The sequence below is a fragment of the Hemicordylus capensis genome, chromosome 1 (genome assembly GCF_027244095.1).
Source record: "Hemicordylus capensis ecotype Gifberg chromosome 1, rHemCap1.1.pri, whole genome shotgun sequence".
NCBI lineage: Eukaryota > Metazoa > Chordata > Lepidosauria > Squamata > Cordylidae > Hemicordylus > Hemicordylus capensis.
The window spans coordinates 255,216,543-255,235,698 of NC_069657.1; the positions used below are offsets into that span (position 1 = coordinate 255,216,543).

The 19,156-nt window shown below is 43.8% G+C and overlaps 2 protein-coding genes across 7 annotated transcripts in view; one reads left to right on the forward strand and one right to left on the reverse strand.

Annotated features, from left to right (window-relative positions):
* Positions 1–9,378, reverse strand: part of PPP3R1 (protein phosphatase 3 regulatory subunit B, alpha) — a 76,222-nt gene extending 66,844 nt beyond the window's left edge. The window contains exon 1 of one of the 2 annotated variants that reach the window (XM_053284496.1): positions 8,993–9,378. In XM_053284496.1, coding sequence (XP_053140471.1) covers positions 8,993–8,995 — 3 coding nt within the window. In that variant the 5' untranslated portion in view covers positions 8,996–9,378. The remainder of the gene's footprint in view (positions 1–8,992) is intronic. The other variant, XM_053284497.1, reaches the window with a different exon arrangement.
* PLEK (pleckstrin) overlaps positions 1–19,156 on the forward strand; it is a 217,683-nt gene that overhangs the window by 57,315 nt on the left and 141,212 nt on the right. The window contains exon 1 of one of the 5 annotated variants that reach the window (XM_053284484.1): positions 9,509–9,572. The exons of 3 other annotated variants lie outside the window; for them this stretch is intronic. In XM_053284484.1, the coding sequence (XP_053140459.1) occupies positions 9,545–9,572 (28 nt within the window). In that variant the 5' untranslated portion in view covers positions 9,509–9,544. Of the gene's footprint in view, positions 1–9,508; positions 10,995–19,156 lie in introns of those variants that run through there. One more of the 5 variants, XM_053284483.1, reaches the window with a different exon arrangement.

The window sequence follows — 19,156 nt, forward strand, 5'->3', positions numbered from 1 at the left end:
TTTGCTTGCTCTTTTTTTTAATTTCACACCACATTATTAAGCTACAAAATACTACCTATACCTGCATTTTCAAGCTCATCTAGAAGTTATAAAACACAAAAGCTTATTTATTTTACATTTACATTTATATTCCGCTCTTCCTCTAAGGAGCCCAGAGCAGGGTACATAGTTCTGTTTCTCCTCACAACAACCCTGTGAGGTAGGTTGTGCCTGTGTGTCCACCACTGCTCTCTCCACAGGCTGCTACTCCAGCTGGGACTGCCCCCATCCCCTCAAGGCCAGCAGAACCACAAACTGTTGCGTGAGCGAGAGAAGGCGCATCAGCAATCATCAAGGGGCGGGAGAAGCCCCTTGTTTCCACTGTTTTATTTGTTGTTTTTAATCAGTTTTATGTGATGTGGCCCCCAAGCTTGTCAGCTGAACAGAAGGACAGACCAACATTTATTCATCTAGAAGACTTATTTATTTAGCACATTTTTATACCGCCCTAACCCAAGGTCTCAGGGCAGTTCCCCTGAGGAATAACCTGCCTTTGTGCAAAATCTTATAACCTGCCTTTGTGCAAAACCAATGTGGCCAACAGTATAAATATTTAGCTGGATTCAGACTAGTGTTCTCTCTAATTTTTCTCATCTCTGTGTGGAATGATTTTTGTTCTGGGTGGCAGTATCAAGGCAGTGTGTGCACACATGTATTCCGAATGGGGCCTGCCTGATTCAACCTGAGCTGGATCTAAAATTAACTGAGCGGACATCAAAAAACGTGTGAACATGGGCACACACACACACGCCTTCGAGAGAACACTGATCCAGACTTATGCTTGTGCAAGCGATCTCCCCACCCTCTCATCTCTCCCACAGCCCCCCAAAAGCTACTCCTGAAGGTTGGGTTGTGCTACTGTGGGAGACAGCATGGGCGGGTGGTGGGGGAGATCGCCAGAAACTGGACAAGCATCTTCCACAAGTACTCACCACTTGAAGGCTTCTGGGAATTTCCACCTCCTACGCTGTATCCCACACGGCTTCCAAGGATCCTGACATTTTAGATTGCTGCAGTGGGGAAGAGCAGGCTGGAACCAGGGACCCACCAATGTAGGCGTCGCTCACTAGCCAGCCATTATTTATGGCTCCCTTCTCTTCCCTCAGATCCTTTTCTGGTACAAATGCAGAAGTCTTAAGAGAAGCAGTCTTGTCATTTCAAGGTGGCAAGAAACAGTAGAAGCCCTCTCCTACTGCTCAGAAATGATTCCCGTTTCCTACCTTCTCAAAAATGGCAGTGGAAATGAGAGCTCTGGGGAGATCTGTGTGGTGCTAGATGCCCTGCTTGCCAGAGGACTGCAAGCACGTGCCACTGACAAGCAGATTTGTAGATGCCTGGCTAGAGCATCCCCAGTGAAAGCATTGCATCATTGCATAAGTACGAGTCTAGAAACAATTACTTGAAATGGAAAACATGACTGAGGCTTGCATTGAGAGCCCAAGGACTGCAAAAGGTAACTGAAGAGGAACACCCCGCAGATGGAACTACAGCTGCTGAGAAGACTACTAAAGAGAAATGGCTGCTCAAAGATGCTAAAACTCAAGCCCTGTTAGCTGTTTCTGTGAGTAAAAATTATCTTTTTAGCAGAGTTGCACAGCAGAAGCATGCTGGGCCCATAACCTGTTGGGAATTCTCTCTGGTAAGAAAATCCCTCTGGAACCCACACAGCAAGAAAACAAGAACTTGATTAAAACGCTTAGCCAGCTCAAATAAGAGCCAGCGTGGTGTAGTGGTTAGAGTGCTGGACTAGGACCGGGGAGACCCGAGTTCAAATCCCCATTCAGCCATGAGACTTGCTGGGTGACTCTGAGTCAGTCACTTCTCTCTCAGCCTAACCTACTTCACAGGGTTGTTGTGAGGAGAAACTCAAGTATGTAGTACACCACTCTGGGCTCCTTGGAGGAAGAGCGGGATACAGAACGGAAATTAAAAAATAAAAAAGTCACCAGCAGAGTAAAATTATATAAGAACCTTCTTAACGAAAACATTGATAAAGCCAACAAGAAACAGAAGGCAGAATCCAAACACACTTCATACAGGTGTGACAAAAACTTGAGGAACCGAAAAAGATTTCTCCTTTTTCTCTGGCAATAGCTCCTTATGCTGCAATGGAGAATATTTATGAAGGTGCCACAAGTTTCAGTTTAGCAAATAGCTTGGAAAGAGAAGATTCAGAAGGATGGAATCCCCTTATTCAAACTTCCTTCCATTCATACAAAGGTCTGGATCCAACCCATCACTTGGTTATTTTCAAACTCTAATTTACAAGTTCTAATTTAGAAATCTTATCTTGAAAAGTTAAACTTGTCAACATGACCACTAAACTCTATTCTTCAGCCATGCATACTTATTCTAGTACTTGCAAGATACACCAAAAACAGCAATCACACTATTATTTCAAGGTTAATCAACCACAGGCTCTCATCACTTTAACTAGCTAAGGGCAAATGCCTGGTGAAAAAGAAATGTCTTCAATAGGGATTTAAAGGCTGAAAGGGAGAAGGCACACTGAATCTTGGGAGGGGGGGGAGCAGAAGTGTATCTAGGGAAAACAGCACCTAGGGCAAGCACTGAAATTGCGCCCCTGTCCAAACATCTGACACCCATCTTTCAGATAACTTTACCATAATATCAGCTCAAAAATACAAGTTCAGACACTTTCAGAAGAAACAGGTTGTAAGCAACACACACATGCATGCACACACACATACAACCACGCATGTGGCACATATATGCCAGTCGCCTTCTCAAGAAACGCAGCACATCCATATGCTGGGCATGCCTCCATAGAGCTAAGCAGTGAAAACTCTCTTTAGCAAATGCTCTGCCACCTCAGCACACCTCACTACAGGTTGCTGCCTCCAAGAAATTCAGGGATGGGTTTTTTCTGACCAAACAGCCTTTGCCTTAAAGGGAGATAGACGGCTGCAATGGGAAATCCTAGGGGCCACAAACAATCTGAAATTATCCAGCAGCTTACAATAGGCTTGGATCCAGCAGCCTGATCAGGAAGAAGGTGGAAGTTGCAACTAGCCACAGAATAGCAAAACAGTGTGATATTCAGTTTGGGGTTGTTGTTTTTAAAGCACCACACAAGTTAAAGGCAGGCACTTTCCAAGTTTGAAATCTCACAAAGCTTATAATCAGATTGCTTGACAAATATGCAGATAGAGCTTTATATAGAGAATTAAACAGCATGCGAGTGAATATTTCTATTTTATTCCTCGCCTCTCCCCTCCACCCTTCAGTTTTGCCAGCTTACAAGGTATTAAACCAACACTGTCTTTTAAAGGGATGTTTTGTCCACTTACTTTTGTGCCATTTATATCTGTTTTTTAAATGCTCTGGTCCCTTGCCATCAACTTTGCATTCTTCTGACTCCCTAGATCAAGGAAAAATTTAGATTTGGGTCTCGCAGAGGCCATTTGAGCATGTGCAGTGGCCATTTTTGTTTTCAGCAGCTTTATTTATTTTAAAAAATGGCCGCCGCACATGCTCAAATGGTCCGTGAGGTCCTATGCCTTGCCAGGCCTCGCAGAGGCCTTTTGAGCATGTGAGGCGACCTCCAAATGGCTACCACACTGATTTTTGAAGGCCTGAACAGGCTTGAAAATCAGCCTGGGAGAGGCTGCGGCAGTGATCTAGGAGGCCGGCGGCAGGAGGGGGAAGCTTTGCAGACACACACACACCCCACGCGGCCCTTAAGAAGCCCCTTGAAGGGACTACGGGTTAAAAAATTTTTAAAAAAATTTTTTTAAAAAATAAATCTGTGAGTTGGGGAGGAGGTGGGGGGCAGCATGGCACTGCCCCCCAGTGGCACCTAGGGCACATGCCCTGGCTGCCACACCCTAGTTTCGCCTATGGGGGAGAAGAGTTCCAGATTGAAGGGGCAGCAACAGAGGAAGCTCTTCCACGGGCCCTAGTACTATGGACCTCTCTAAGACCAGGGACCAAAAGAAGGGCAACCTGAGAAGATCTCACAGGGTGGGACAGGCCTAGCTGGGAAAGGTGGTCCTGAAGATAAACAGGTGCTAAGCCCTGAAGGCGGGCTGCCGCATTCTGGACCAAGTGAAGCTTCTGGGTTGTCTTCAAAGGCAACCCCAGGTAGAAAGCATTACAGTAATCCAAATGAGAGATGTCGAGGGCATGAGTTACCACGGCCAGGGCAGGACAACGGATGTGATTAATCAAGCATCTTTAAATCTAAACCCCCTCTTCTGCCCCCCCACCCCCAAGGCAGACTTTCAGAAGCCTAACACACAAGGCAATTTTAGGTTAAATAAAGCATTCAATTATTTGTGACCATCCTTATGCCACTTACCACCTACAAAGATAATAGTGGGCGAATCCCAACTACCTATAAAAAGATATTGCTAGTAAACTTCCAAAACATCCATGTTTTCACCAATTATTGACATGTTCAGGAGCACAATTCTCCAAAAGTTAAATTTTAACATTTTTCCATCTTTAGTGGAAGAATGCTACCACTGCTTCACAAAATGACTGTTGACTAGTCTGTGTGTGTGTACACACACATATGAACGGATGGATATCTATATCTAGAGAGAGCGCGACTAGTTGAGGGGGACTGATTTATCCCCCACTCAAACAAATTTCTATATTTCCCCATGCAAGTACTTATGAATATATTAGGGCTTGACAAATCCCAGGCACCAGGGAGCAGTGACACCTAGAAATTTAACCATGGCACCTAGGTTAAGATATTCAGAAGTGGAGTTATTTAATAAAATCTGTATTTGTCCCAGGCAATCCTGTTTATATTTTAAATATGTTACTTGTAAAGGGAATAAAGATAAGCCCATTCACCCTCCCCATCCACTATGTCTATCACTTAGTCCAGTAATTTTGTCAAGTGTCCACTGTCTGGCTCTTCAACATTTGGACTAGCTCCTAGATCGAAAGAAAATTTCTCAGGGCCTAGAATATGATACCTTATGTAGTCAAGTAAGCATGGCACTAAAAGGGCCAGGATTAACACTATTTTATCTGTACACAGCTTACTTATTCCTAAGCAATAGTTTAGAATAAGTGGCTGACATCCAGCATGCACAACAGGAAAAGGGTAATTTTTGGCCATCTGCTCTTCAGCTCACTGTGCTTCCCAAAAATATGTTCCCAGGGGTTGCAGGGTTAATTTTTAATCTTAAAAATTAAGATTTTTCAAATTGGAAAACATCTGTGGAAGATGATGGTTGCTGTTCAACATTAGTTACATCACAGAAAGCCTCCAATAGGTGACACTCCAGCCACACTATAAGATAATCATCATAGATATGAGCGCACTATCCACGAGGAGAAGAAAGTTGTTCCATATACAAAACCCTGCAGTTTGAGTGATGAAAAAAATAGGTCTTCTAGCAACAGAAATGATTTTTAGAGAGGATTGCACAATAAATGCATATTATCTCCACATAGAAAACGGTTGTGTGGAAAAGCCCTAAATGATCCAGTGTACAAAATACATTATACCAACAAAGATCAGAAAATATGCTTTAGTATTTAGTACAATAGCTTCCAAAATATGGGCCAGGTCCATCAGCTGGCCTTTTTTATCCAGGTTGCTAGGCCTGCATGCACTTGTGAGTACTCGAGATAGCTGTGACAGCCAAGGAAATCACAATGCTCGCTTGGCAGTACTTGCATTTCTCAAATAGGAGCTCTCCACAGGAAACAATTTATTAAGTTTGTGATATTGCAAGCTATGGCTATTTCTTTTGGGGAAAGTACCAAAATTCTTGTTGGGTGGGCAAACCCCTCAATGCACTTAGTATCTGGCCTAAGGCCTATTGGGATGTGCAAGTAGGGTTTGAAAACTGAACTCTAGCGGTGGACCTATGGACACTAAAAGCTTTAGAGCAGAGCTGGACAACTTCAGCTCTGCTGCAGATGCTGGACTATAACTCCTAAGATCCCTGACTACTGGCCACTGGGACTGGGAATTAATGCAAGTTGTAGTCCAAAAGCAGCAGGGGAGGCTGCTTTAGAGCCAGTATTTAGCGTCAACCACTAAACTCTTGCCCAGATTAATCTGCATAAAATTATGTAAGCTGCATAAAATTAAAGAAACTGAAATTTAGCTGCCTATGAAAAAAATGCTATTCGATGCTACACAAGAATGATCTTGTGATACAAATATTTCCCGATACAGTTTTCACAAAATGAAAGTTTATGCTGAAAAATTTACTTAAGGTGACATGCTGTCCTCAGATTCATTTAAACATTCAATGCAGTTCTGTTTATTGAAAAACCATGCTTTAGGGGTTGTTTTGAAATGTAACAGCCCTATCTTAAATAAATTTACTCCAAAATATACCTGACGGCAATGCAACTTACTTCCAAGCATGTATGCTTAGTACAAAACACAATGCACACTACTGAACCTCATCATGGAGCATAGGCCATAACTATTTTGAATTACTCTAAGTTTATGCCTCTCCTTTTAAGACATAGTTCAAACAAAACAAGCCTTTAAACAGCCAGTTTGTACAACACACAACTACCATTTTCAGTCCCTCCCATAGCTTTGGCTCTATATAATGAGTTTTCCCATTGATGGGAAACCTATAGTAAAAAGGCTCTCTCAGTCCTGCCCTCCCCCAACACACACAAAAGCAAAGTTTTGTTACAAAAGGAAAGGCAATAGGTAATTTAGGCTATCAAACGTTTGTGGAAAAGGGCGTTGATTCTTGGCACAAGCAGGAAGCAGGAGACACCCCTAGTGTTGACATAATATACTACAGCAGTAGATATCACTGGATTAATTTTATAGCAGTGAAAGCCAAATTTTAATCGCCATGATTTTAAATCGGCAGCCCTTTTTACACCTCATCTTCCTTCTCCATTTAAATATCATAATCAATCCTGGATTACCCAACATCTGTTTTAGAGATAAGATTACCTAATTTTAAAAACAAAACATTTTAAGCTATGTCTTCTGAAAAGGGCTATGTGCACTGTAGCATTTTTGTTTAAATATATGAAGATCAAATACTGCTGCACCACCGCAAAGAACACTTATAAGTCTGCATAACGAGAATGCTGCAAGTACATATTTTTTTAAAACTACCTTTTACATGTGGGGGGAAAGCCTATTAAACAACATTTAAATCTCACTGGAAAAGGTTGCCTTTGGGAGAAGGGAAGGTGCAAGAGCATGAAGGGAAGCAAGTACACATGTTTCTGTGGTGAAGAAAGGATGGCTCAAGCATTAAAAAGGAGGAAACATGGCTGATTGGCACCTAGCACAAGATTAGTGAAGAGAAAAGGAAAGGTTTCCTTGTGTCTTAGTGTTCAAGTAACAAGAGAACAGTGAGAGGTGATGTTTTAGCATTGCTGCATACAAGGTGACTATGGTATTGGGAGAACTCTGACTAGAGGTAAGAGATTAGCCTAAATAAAGGAAAAGTGGAGGAAGGAACAACAGGATACTCCAATGCAAGTTACATTGAAAAGGCAATCAAATATGACAGGCTCATTTTTCTGGAGAAGGATTGAAGGTTTTAGATGCAATTACGATAACTTTATTGATGGTATAGGATGGAAAGTCAAAGCAAAAGAAAACAAGTGAACCACAGATAGCTAAAAAAGGGAGAGAACATGAACAGAAAGTAATCTGATGGGACACCAAGAGACACTGTGGAGAAAGTCTGGAAGCAGAGAGCTCTGGAAAGAAAGATTATGAATACAGCCACATTAACATATGGATTCAAAATAACTTTCGCTATGTGGGAATTCAGGCAGAGAAATTGGAGGAAAACTAGCAGATACAGGCATATCATACCGAGGATAGCTAAAGCAAGATAATTACTGAGAATGGCAAGAGCCTGCTGAAATTCTATGTACAGTACAACTACTTAGAAGCCCCACTGAACATAATGGCACTCACTTTCAAGTCAAGTTTATAGGACCAGGCTGTATACATACATAATCAAAATCACTTAATGCAGATTAGTTACCCATTAACCATCCAATCAGGGTACTTAAAAAGGCTGCCCACCCCCAAAGTTATTCTAGGTACTCTAAAGCATGCTTATGGGTGAAATAAAGGATTCTAATCTGCAATGGCAATTCTCAATAGCCACTCGGAATGACTATTATTCCATATTAGTTAACACAGAGTATGGAGATATGATCTTGTTTTGAGAATACAGTAATAGAGATGGAGAAAGAGCAGAAAAGGAAAAACAAATAGTAGGAAAAATGGAACTACACAAGATAGAAAAGGTTGAGGGGGTTGCTGCTGTAGGAAGCAATGTGAATACGCAAGAGAAGCTGCGTAGGACGAAGAGAATTTTCAGGATTTTTTTCATATGGAGATGTGGAGGAGTTGAGAATAGAAAGAAGGGTGTTTGCTAAGGGGGGCGGCAAAAAATCAAATGCGTGAAAAGGGACTATTGAGAAGACGGTTCTTTGCTAGGGGTGGGGCACTGCAGGGAAGAGGTCACCGCTGGGTGAAGGCAACTACCGGAAAAGCAGGGAAGCCACTGCAACAGAGGAAAAGCGAAATGCATGCGGTGTGGGGGTGGGAAGAGGGAGAGCGCGGCTCTGAAGGCACCGGGGAGGATGCAAGAGGACGTCACGGAGCGCGGGGGGGGTGGACTATGTGGGGGGGGAGGTCTGCTGGGGGAGCCCTTTCGCAGAGGGTCTCTGCGCTCTAAGAAGGCCTGACTTGAAAACGGAGAAGGGCGGGCAGAAAGAAGAATTACGTCTTTAGTTTCTACTGACATTAAAACGGAGGCGGCTTATTTGCCTTTTAAAACACCCGCACCCAGCAATTCACTTTCTCCTCCCCCAGTCTCTCCCGGGGGGGGTGGGGAAGTGAGCCTTCGCCGCCGCCCCTACCCCAAAACCAGGTCTGGAACGTTCCGCCAGGGCCTGCAGGTGTGTGAGCGCGAGTGTGCACGGGAGGACGGGGAGAACAGCCATTCCTCACCATGGTGGCGGGTGGGTGTCGAGATCCTCCCCGCAGCTGAATCCACCGCCAAGTGCCGGCCTCCTCGCCGCCGCTGCTGCCGCCGCTTCTCCTCCTCCTCCCGCCGCCGCCTCTTCCTCGGCTGTTCTCCGCAACGCGCGCGCACGCCTGCCTGCCTCCTTCCTTCCTTCCTTGCAACAACGCTGCCTCAGCCCAGTTGCACCCGGGCTTGCACTCGAGTGTTATTTACTACGGGCTGGAGCGGGTGGTGGTGGTTGCTGACGGTTTCACTGCAGTGGTGGCTCGCACTGCCCCGCAACCTCACGAAAAGGGAGGTGGGAGGAAGGAGGAGGAGAAGCAACCAGGCGAAGCGAATACAGACGATCGACAGCAAAGGGGAGGTGCTTCCAACATCCGGGCCACTACAACTCCCCTCCTTCCCCGACCACTCAAACCAGACGCCATATTTGCATACGCAGAGGGAACGGAAGGGAATGTGCGTGTGACGTCACCAGGGGGTGGGGGGAGCAAATGAAGAGAAGGGGGGAGTCGAGGGGAAAGAGCGCGTATAAAATGGAGGAGGCTGCTCAGTGTTTTTGTTGTGAGTGATGAAGAGAGACTATAATAACTTCTCTGTTAATTGCTGAAAAGGCGCCACTCTTTTTCTGTCCTGCTTTAGAATACATTGGTAGCAAACCCGGATACTGTGGTTTTAAGATCATGAGGAAGCCGGAAAATGTGAGGCTGACATCTTTTTTTTTTTTTTTAAGCAAACATCAAATGGTTGTCAGAGAAGGATGTCACCTGTAGTTCTCCATCTGAGCATTGTTTCGTAGACCTAAACCACCCCTGGGGCGAACGAGGTAGCTCCCCCCAGGGTGTAGCTGCAGATGTAAACACTCTTCTGGTACTTTCCTAGATAATTAAATGCCCCTGGAGAATAGGGACGTTTCTCTGAACAACACACTAAAACAGGTACAGTGCCTGTTTTACCGGTGGTTGTAAATCATTTTAAAACACAGCCAAAAATTGTTTGGTGTAGCATTAACATTTGGTGGCTGATGTTGCTATTTTATGAGTGAGATTGATTCTTTCCTCAAAGATCAAAAACTACAGCAAGATAACCTTGCTTCTGAACTTACCTTGAAAGAAGAAGCTACCCTAATAATAATTACAGGTTTTTTCCGGGTCTGGAAATGAATTAATAGAAAAAGCTTCACCTGCTGAAATGCTAAAAAATAATGTACACGCTCCAACATAAATCCCAACTGGAAAACATTCTTTTTTGTTTAACACCAACCTACCATGCAGAAATTTAGTAGGCATCTTAGTATTTTAGGTACCCCTTCTCTTTATTCTATTTTACAATATAATTTTGTTTCTCTCCTCCACCACTCCATTGCTTTACAAAGGCTGCTGTTCAAAACACAGAGAAGCAAGCTAAGTAAAGCTAATAACTCTGTGTTGGGAGATAGAGCAGGGGTGTAACTATAATAGGGCAAGGGGAGACAGTTGTCTGGGGGCCCACTGCCTTGGGGAGCACCCCAGAGGCAAGTCACATGACTGACTCCCCCCAGCTGCTGACCCACCCGGGCTTCCTTCAGTTGTATTCATCCTCCAAAATTGATGTGAGTGTTAAGACCTGGAGCTACCAGAACAGCATGTCTTTCTCTAGTACCATTAAATGACTTGCATCATCCCCAATTAAAACATAATTTAGGATGATGTTCTGTTGTGGCACATAGCAGATATATAGATATACTTTTTGTTACCACTATTCAGCCTCATTTAAGATTTCTTTACTTCATGAGCTGAGCTTCAGGGGGGGGGCATTTTAAAATCTTGTCTCTGGGCCCACTCCAACCTTGCAAGCCCCTGAGATAGAGTCTACTGTATATGCCACCAACAACTTGGGAAGAGAAGACCTGCAGAGGGAGACAGAAGAAGGCCATGTAAAATTATGTGCTTCACCAATAAAGTAAAAAAAATTGTATGGATGCTAGATTGACATCGACTAGAACAGGTAAATCAAATAAAATATTTGGGGGTAATTTTTCAACAAAATGCTGGGAAATCAGCACATATAAGTATGGTCACAGAGTCGGCAAAACGTAGCACAGCAGCAATCTTAAGATTTTTTAGAACTCAGGGTGCAGGCTTCATTCCAGCTGTTTTAAAACTCTATACTGCAAAGGTCATTCCGTGATTATTGTATGGTATTCAGTTAGGTCCATACTCAAGGTTTGACATTCTGGAAAGAAGCCAATCAGGGTTCTTGAGGAACTTATTTGGCACTCCAAAATGTACAGCGAATGTGACTTTAAGGACAGAGGCTGGCTTTATAAAAATTGAATCTCGGGCCTGGCTTCTAATTATCTATTTTTGGTTGAAAATACATCTGCGACCAGTTGGTTTAATTCCTGAGTTTCTCTCAGCTAGTCTCCAGGCACTATGGTGTGCTACAGTAATTAATAAACTCACCTTTCTAGTTTTAGATCCAGCTCAATTGCTGGAACTGGGTCTAGCGAATGCGAAAAGAGTAGTGAGACAACGCCTTGTTGATATTGAGATCCAAGAAAACTGGGCTGTACTTCCAGAGTTTTATAGAGTAATAAGAACTCAGATGGACCTTTCCCCTGCAAAATATCTGTCGACAATCACTTTCTCTAAGTTTCGATGGATATTTACAAGAGTAAGGGTTAACTCCTTTCCATCTGCACTTCTCGCTGGGAGGTTTCAGGGTGTGCCTTTAAAAGAATGACACTGTAGTTGTGGGTCAGGAGATACAGAAACTGTTGCACACATTCTTCTCCATTGTAAATTCCATTTATATCCTAGGGAACGTCTTATTGCTCCTTTAATATGTAAACTGGTAGATCAATCCGATGATAATCTTGTAGAACATCTGCTCTCAGATAAAGATGCTTCAATCTCTATTTCTGTAGCTAAGTTTAGTTATATTGCTTTTAAGAGGTATAATGGGACATCATCCTAATTCTAAACTGTGTGTGTATGTGTGTGTGTGTATATATATATATATATATATATATATATATATATATATATATATACACACACACACACACACACACATATACACATTTTAATGTGTATTAGTTTTTACTCTCTGTTTGGTCAATGACTGTAAATAAAATTACAATTACAGAAGGCCATGTCTCATCCAATTCTTTTCAGAAAACTGTATTTAGTTGTGTCAATATCAGGTTTTCCTGTCTTTGCTTTGTGGTTCTGTTTGTGTTTAATGAATAAGTATAAGATGTAAAAACTATTAGCAATGCTAGGGAATTCATGATTTCACTAGGGAAATCTAGACAAACATTTAACATTAAACTAGCTAGCTGAACCTGCTCTGTGCACTAGGACTTTATTGCTCTCCTTGCCCCCCCCCCACAACAGCTCCTGCTTTATTGCTCAGTGTCAGCTGCCCCCCTCCCCGCCGCGCCCTCGCCCCCTCCCTGCCCCCTCCCCACCGCCCCCTCGCCCCCCTCCCCACCACCCCCTTGCCCCCCTCCCCACTGCCCCCTCCCTGCCTCCCCACCCCCCCTCGCCCACTCCCTTCTCGCTCTCCCACTCACCCCCTCTCCATCACTTGCTCACTCACTGCCTTCCCTTCACTTGTTCCCTCCCTGCTGTTCGCTTTCTCATTCATCCCCTGCCCACCACTAGCTCACCCTACCCACTTCTCTTCTCTATCTGCATATGGAATCCCCACTGCCCAATCACCACAGTGCTTCTACTCTGCTACCTCCAATTGGTAAAGCACTGTGTGGGCGGGGCTTGCCACGTAAGTCCTTAAAGGTAACATTGCGCCATGGAATTAGTGTTGACTCCTGACAACCACAGATCCCTATGGTTGTCTTTAGTAGAATACAGGAGGGGTTTACCATTGCCTTCTCCCTCATAGTATGTGATGATGCCTTTCAGTATCTTCCTGTATCGCTGCTGCCTGATATAGGTGTTTCCCATAGTCTGGGAAACATACCAGTTGGGATTTGAATTAAATCAGCAACCACTTGCTCACTAGGCAAGTTATTTCCCCGCTGCACCATTAGGTGGCTCATTAAGTACGACCTTAGTGTATTATATAGATAGATTCTTGTGAAAATGTACTTTTTAAAGGAACTTATTTAGGTATAGATCCACTTCAGCTGTGGGTTAACTCAGCATGGAGTTGTTCTATCTGCTGTAAATTTCCATCACATTTTGCTTTATACTTCATATTAAAGAAAATTGGGGTTTTATATTACATAGAATCATGGCATAGGAAAGAGCACTTATAAATCTTCTAGTTCTGCTTCCTGTAACTGCAGAGTTCTGTAGACTTAATACTGTATTTTTGCACATATAACCTGCAGATCATACTCCCCCCCCCGCACAATAGGATGTGGGAAATAAGAGCTTTATTTTCCACTTATTTCCCCATGTACATAAATATTTTTAATTATTTTTCCTTTGGAGGTGGGAATTGCCTAGCTGAGCTATCCTGAGCACCTCAGCCTTCCCTCCTGGAGAATAGTGCCATCCACAACCCTTCACACTTGCCTCTCTACTGCAACTTCCCTATCCCAAGAGCAACAGCCACTTAAATTCCAGAGCCCACACTCTTTCTCCACCTTCCTGTCCACTAGGAGCCACCAGTCCTATCCTATGCCATCCTGCCCTGCTGGCCTTCATGCATCCCCAGCACCTGAATCCCTGGCGTCCATTATCTCCTTTGCCTTGCATTCTGCTGACCACTCTGCCACTAAATTGGCTCCCTCCCATGAGGGAGGAGGACCCTAGCTGCCTGCACAACTTTAGGTCGGGGGGGGGGGGAGCAGATCCAGCCAGTGGGGACCTTTTTGCTGTGTTACAAGAACGAAAGTCCAGCAACAGCAGCAGTGTTGGCCTGTCCAGTAACAAGCAGCAGCTCCATGCATTTGTTCTTTTGATACCAGATGTTCATCCAGGGGCGTAACTACTATTAGGCAAGGGGAGGTGGCTGCCTGGGGGCCCCCACGCGTTGAGGGCCCCCCCCAGAGGCAAGTCACATGACTATATATTGTGAAGTGTGTGTGTATCAGCGAGGGGCCCATTTTAAAATTTTGTCTCTGGGCCCACTCCAGCCTTGTTACGCCCCTGTGTTCATCACCTGCCTGGCTAGTCCTGCCCCTGGGCTGGAGGCCACTAACACCATCCCTCTTAACTCTTGCCTTTCCTCCTCCAACCCTCTGCCTCCTCACTTTCATTACTTTTAAAAATAATTAATTTTCATGTAATAATGTGCTGAAAATTGACCTCAGCCCCTGCACACCAAGTCATGGTTGGTTCCAGTCCACTATTTGAGTTGTGCACCTCTAGCAGAATGGAAATATGTGAATATCATATTTCTGCATAGATAGATTGATTGATTAAGTGCCATCAAGTTGGTGTCGACTCTTAGCGACCACACAGATAGATTCTCTCCAGGATGACCTGTCTTCAACTTGGCCTTTAAGGTCTCTCAGGGGTGCATTCATTGCTGTCGTAATCGAGTCCATCCATCTTGCAGCTGGTCGTCCTCTTCTTCTCTTTCCTTCAACTTTCCCCAGCATTATGGACTTCTCAAGGAAGCTGGGTTACCAGTGGGTAATACACAGGTGAGGGCAATACAGATTTTTGTTTTGTTTTGTTTTGTTTTACGGGGCTGACAGCTGCAGGTTATACTCATGTGAGGGTTATATTTGGGGGGGGGGGTACTTTTATTCAGTTTTAAAGTTCCACTACTTATTTCATTGCCTGATATACTCTCTCTCTGTGTGTGTGTATACACACACACACACACACACACAGTGTATATATATATGTGTGTGTGTGTGGATAGATAGATAGATAGCTTAATGTTCAACCTAAAATCTCTGTGTTGCCACTTAATAAATAAGTGTAACTAGCTGACCTGGTGCAGAGCATCTGCACCCCTAGTTCTCCTTGTCTCTCCTCCCCATCTTCATTTCTTTCTAACCCCCAGTCCCATTTTGTTCTCCCCCCACCCCCGCCTGTTCTCTCTTGGCCGCCAGGCTGCTTCTCCTCTGCAGCCACCCACCCCTTCTCCTCAGTGGCTGCCTGCCAGCCCGGCGGCAGCCACTTTCCCTGTACGGCCAGCCACCCTGGTGTGCTGCCTCTTCTCCCATCCCCATTGCTAATTGGCAGCCCTCTCGCAAGAGCTGCCACGCATGGGATTAGCAATGGGTATGTTTAAGAGAATTAAATCAGTTGGTCTTTCAGCTAGCACAGAGAAGAGAACATTGGGGTTTTATTACTATAAATGAACCTTGCCTTTATTTGTTCGTCATGCTCAAGCTACTGAACCAGTACATATTTCCAAGCCCAGGACAGCTTTTCCTGCAAAATGCCATTTGTTCTGTGCTGTTGCCACTGATCCAAATGAGGCCGTTGTGTCCCTGCCATCATGCACATAGCAATGGGACTGTGATAGCAAACAGTGTCCTTACATGGATGAAGTGTAAAATAGGAAAAGGAGTGTGTTAGGCCAGCCCACACAAGGCAGCAAACAAGATCCGGGCTGCATCACATATGTACTACCCTAGTTTTTTGGCCATTGTTGCATCAGCTGGATCAGTATACCTAAAATATGATTGCAATTGGCTCCTCAGGCTTTTTGTCTCCTGTGTAGTGCTGCAGCACTGAACTGGCTCATTTGCTTCACACAGAATGCTGCACGTAACTGCATTAATTGGTCTGTGTGCCCACAGCAAAGAGCCATTGAATTGGGGTGTTCTACAAAGTGCATTATCTGTTCCCTTCACCTAGTTTATTTCTGGCATAAGTGTGGGTGGAAGTTGCACTAAGAGAGATTCTTCATTGTTTGGTCACTTATTTATCACAGTAATAGTTCCTCTTGATTTACCAAATAAAATAAAATGATTGGAGTAGAATAAATGCAAAATAGAGTAAGATATTATGTATAACCATATTATTGTATGACACACAAGGCCAGATTTTAGGATAAGTGGCTGTAATCCTATGAACGCCTTGTTTGAAGTAAGTCTCATTGAAGAAAGTGGAATTGATTTCTGAGTAAATGTGCATAGGACAGGATGCAAAACTACTGTGAGTAAGAAGGAAAGACTGACCTTTGGGGAATTGCTAATTGATGTTGTAAGGTGGGAACTGAGTCAGTTGTAGCTTTAAAGAAAAAGCTTTTGTGTGTAGATCAATGTCAAGGAAGCAAGTATTATTTTTATTCTTTCTGCTATTTTAAACAAATCTTTAGATGACTTAAAAGAATGTTTATAGCAACATAGGTAATGATGAATACAGACCATAATGAAGTTTATTAGATGTTTTCATGCTAGAGAGCATGTCACTTTGCAGAAATTTGATCTTGGCCTCTTAATCTAAGTAGCTTCCAATTCAGGGAATGTCCTTCAGAAGATAGTAGTCTAGAGTATAATACACCTATATTTGGGTGTAAGTACAGCTGAAGTGTTTCTGAAGTAAACATATATAAGAACAGACTGTAAAAAGGGAACAGAGAATCAGTTCTTTGCCACAAGAGACTATTCGTGTAGCTAGGGGCTTTTCAAAGCATGGGAATTGGCATGCTTACACTGGTATGGAATCAATGCTAGTTTTTACATACAGGTTAACACTTTGAAAAATGTGGTGTTAGAAAGACAGTATGTATTCAGAACTAAAACTATTCAAATTCTGCTCCAAGAAAAGCTGGATTTATCACTTGTTTTTAAAAAGTGCAGATTTGCATAATTTTATCAGTTGCCATTTTGCATAACATTTTACTTTGTGTTGTGGGGAGAGCCAAGGACCTGTAGCGAGTACAGAACTGTTGCCCCTGACCACAGGAAATCCTGTTCAGTAATACCTCTGGTCAATGAAATTTCAAACATTTCCAGCACACTTGCAAGCATGCTAATGCAACCCAAGGAGCTAGAAACATGCACCACTTAACCATAAAAACTTGAGTTTCTCAGGAAGCTAGTTTCTGCATCCAGTACCACATTCTGCATTTGTCGTGCATTTGGCATGGAATCTCAGCATTCGTGTAGCCATTTTATTAGTTCATCCACTTAGAGATTCATTTCTTTTGTCTGTACTTCCCTCTTTCTGATTAGATTAGAAAGGTATTCTGTGTTACTAGGGAAGCATGGGTATGGAGAGGTTTCTAATACCTTTTCAAAGTGTGTAAGAAAACATGCTTTCACAACTAAGGGTCATAACTTAAAAAGATGCCAGTTATTTCTCATAGTTAAAGACTATTAAGGCTTATTTTCTAAACCGGGAAAAGGAATCAGGAAAGCAGGGCAGGAGATGACTTGTCATCACACCCTGGTATAAGAAGCAGAGTTGTGGGAAGCAGAAAAAATGTCAGTGTTTTGTTGTTGTTATACCATTGCAATATTCTGCACAGTTATCACTGCACCAGATGTTTTCCCCTTCTAACTAGACAAAGAGGCACCTTTGGAAAGTGGTGCTTCTCCTATATTTAACAGATGAAGAGAACTGTCCTCATTCAACCCAGCATGGCATCTAGGTATGTGCTCAAACCGGTCCGGAGGCCATTTTAGAGGCCTCTGAACCGGTTCGGACATGGCTTGGTCCACTGGTTCGGCGCCGGAACCACTGTCTGTTTTTTGTAGGAAAACAGAGCGCCGGAGGGGGAAAAGCAGCAGGAGGGGTAAATACAACCCCTCCCCCGCCCTTAAAGCGAGACACACACCCCGACGCTGAACCACGCCTCCGCGGTTCCGTGCACATCCCTAATAGCATCCCTCTCAGTTGCCGTTGCTGGTGTCTTCCTTGTACCCTTTTTAGACTGCAGTCCATTTTGGAATGGGGAACCATTTTCTCATTATTTTCTTTTGCAGCATAAACTATTCTTATGCTGCAAAAAGCTGTATATAAACATTCCTGATTATGATGAGGGTGTCCACATTTGTATCCCCTAGTAGCTGCAGCAATCATACAGAAGTAAATATTAAATAACATTGTTGTTTCGGGTTAACTTCTTTCTGGTTTCTTGTACCATTATGGTTAACATCAGGAGTTTGGTGGAGCTTACAGAATATTTATTTATTTATTTATTTATTTATTTATTTATTTATTTCTAAATTTATACACTGCCTTTCATTAAAGCAATCCCAAGGCGGTTTACAGCAAAAAATTTAAACACAAGATGGTAAAAAAGACACAATTAAAATATTAAGTAAAAAAAATATTAAACAAATCTGATTAAAAATGTTTTTTTTTAAAGGCATAAAAGCAGTACAGACTATAAAGAGCAGCAGCAAAGAATCAAATAAATGCCTGGGCAAAAAGCCAAGATTTTACACTTTTTCTAAAAGCTGTGATGGAGACCGAGGAGCAAATAGCCACCGGGAGAGCATTCCAGAGTCTGGGGGCAGCAACAGAGAAGGCCCTGTCCCGCGTGCACGACAACCGAGCCTCCCTCATTGTCGGTACCCAGAGCAGAGCCCCCTCAGATGACCTCATCAAGCGGGCTGCAACCCTTGGAAGCAGGCAGTCCCTCAGGTATCCCGGGCCCAAACCGTTAAGGGCTTTAAAGGTCAAAACCAGCACCTTGAATTGGACCCGGAAACAAACTGACAGCCAGTGCAGCTCTTTCAAAATGGGTGTGATGTGCTCCCACTGGGCAGCTCCAGATAAAACCCTAGCCGCCGCATTTTGCACTAGCTGCAGTTTCCGGATATTCTTCAAGGGCAGCCCCATGTAGAGCGCGTTACAGTAATCCAGCCTTGACGTGACTAAGGCATCGGTAACTGTGGCCAGATCTGCCTTCTCGAGAAAGGGACGCAGCTGGCGCACTAGCCAAAGCCATGCAAAGGTACATCTGGCCACCGCCTCCACCTGAGCTTCCAAAAGCAGAGCCGGGTCCAGTAATACCCCCAAGCTGCGTACTTGCTCCTTCAAGGGGAGTGCAACCCCATCCAGAACCGGTAAACTCTCCTCATCCCGATTGGCTCTCCTACTGACCAACATTACCTCCGTCTTATCCGGATTCAATTTCAGCCCCACATCCAACCCATCACGGCCTCCAGCCCCCGATTCAGGACATCCACCTCCTCCATAGGATCAGGTGACAAGGAGAGACAGAGCTGAGTGTCATCCGCATATTGCTGACAACTCAGTCCAAGTCCCCGGATGACC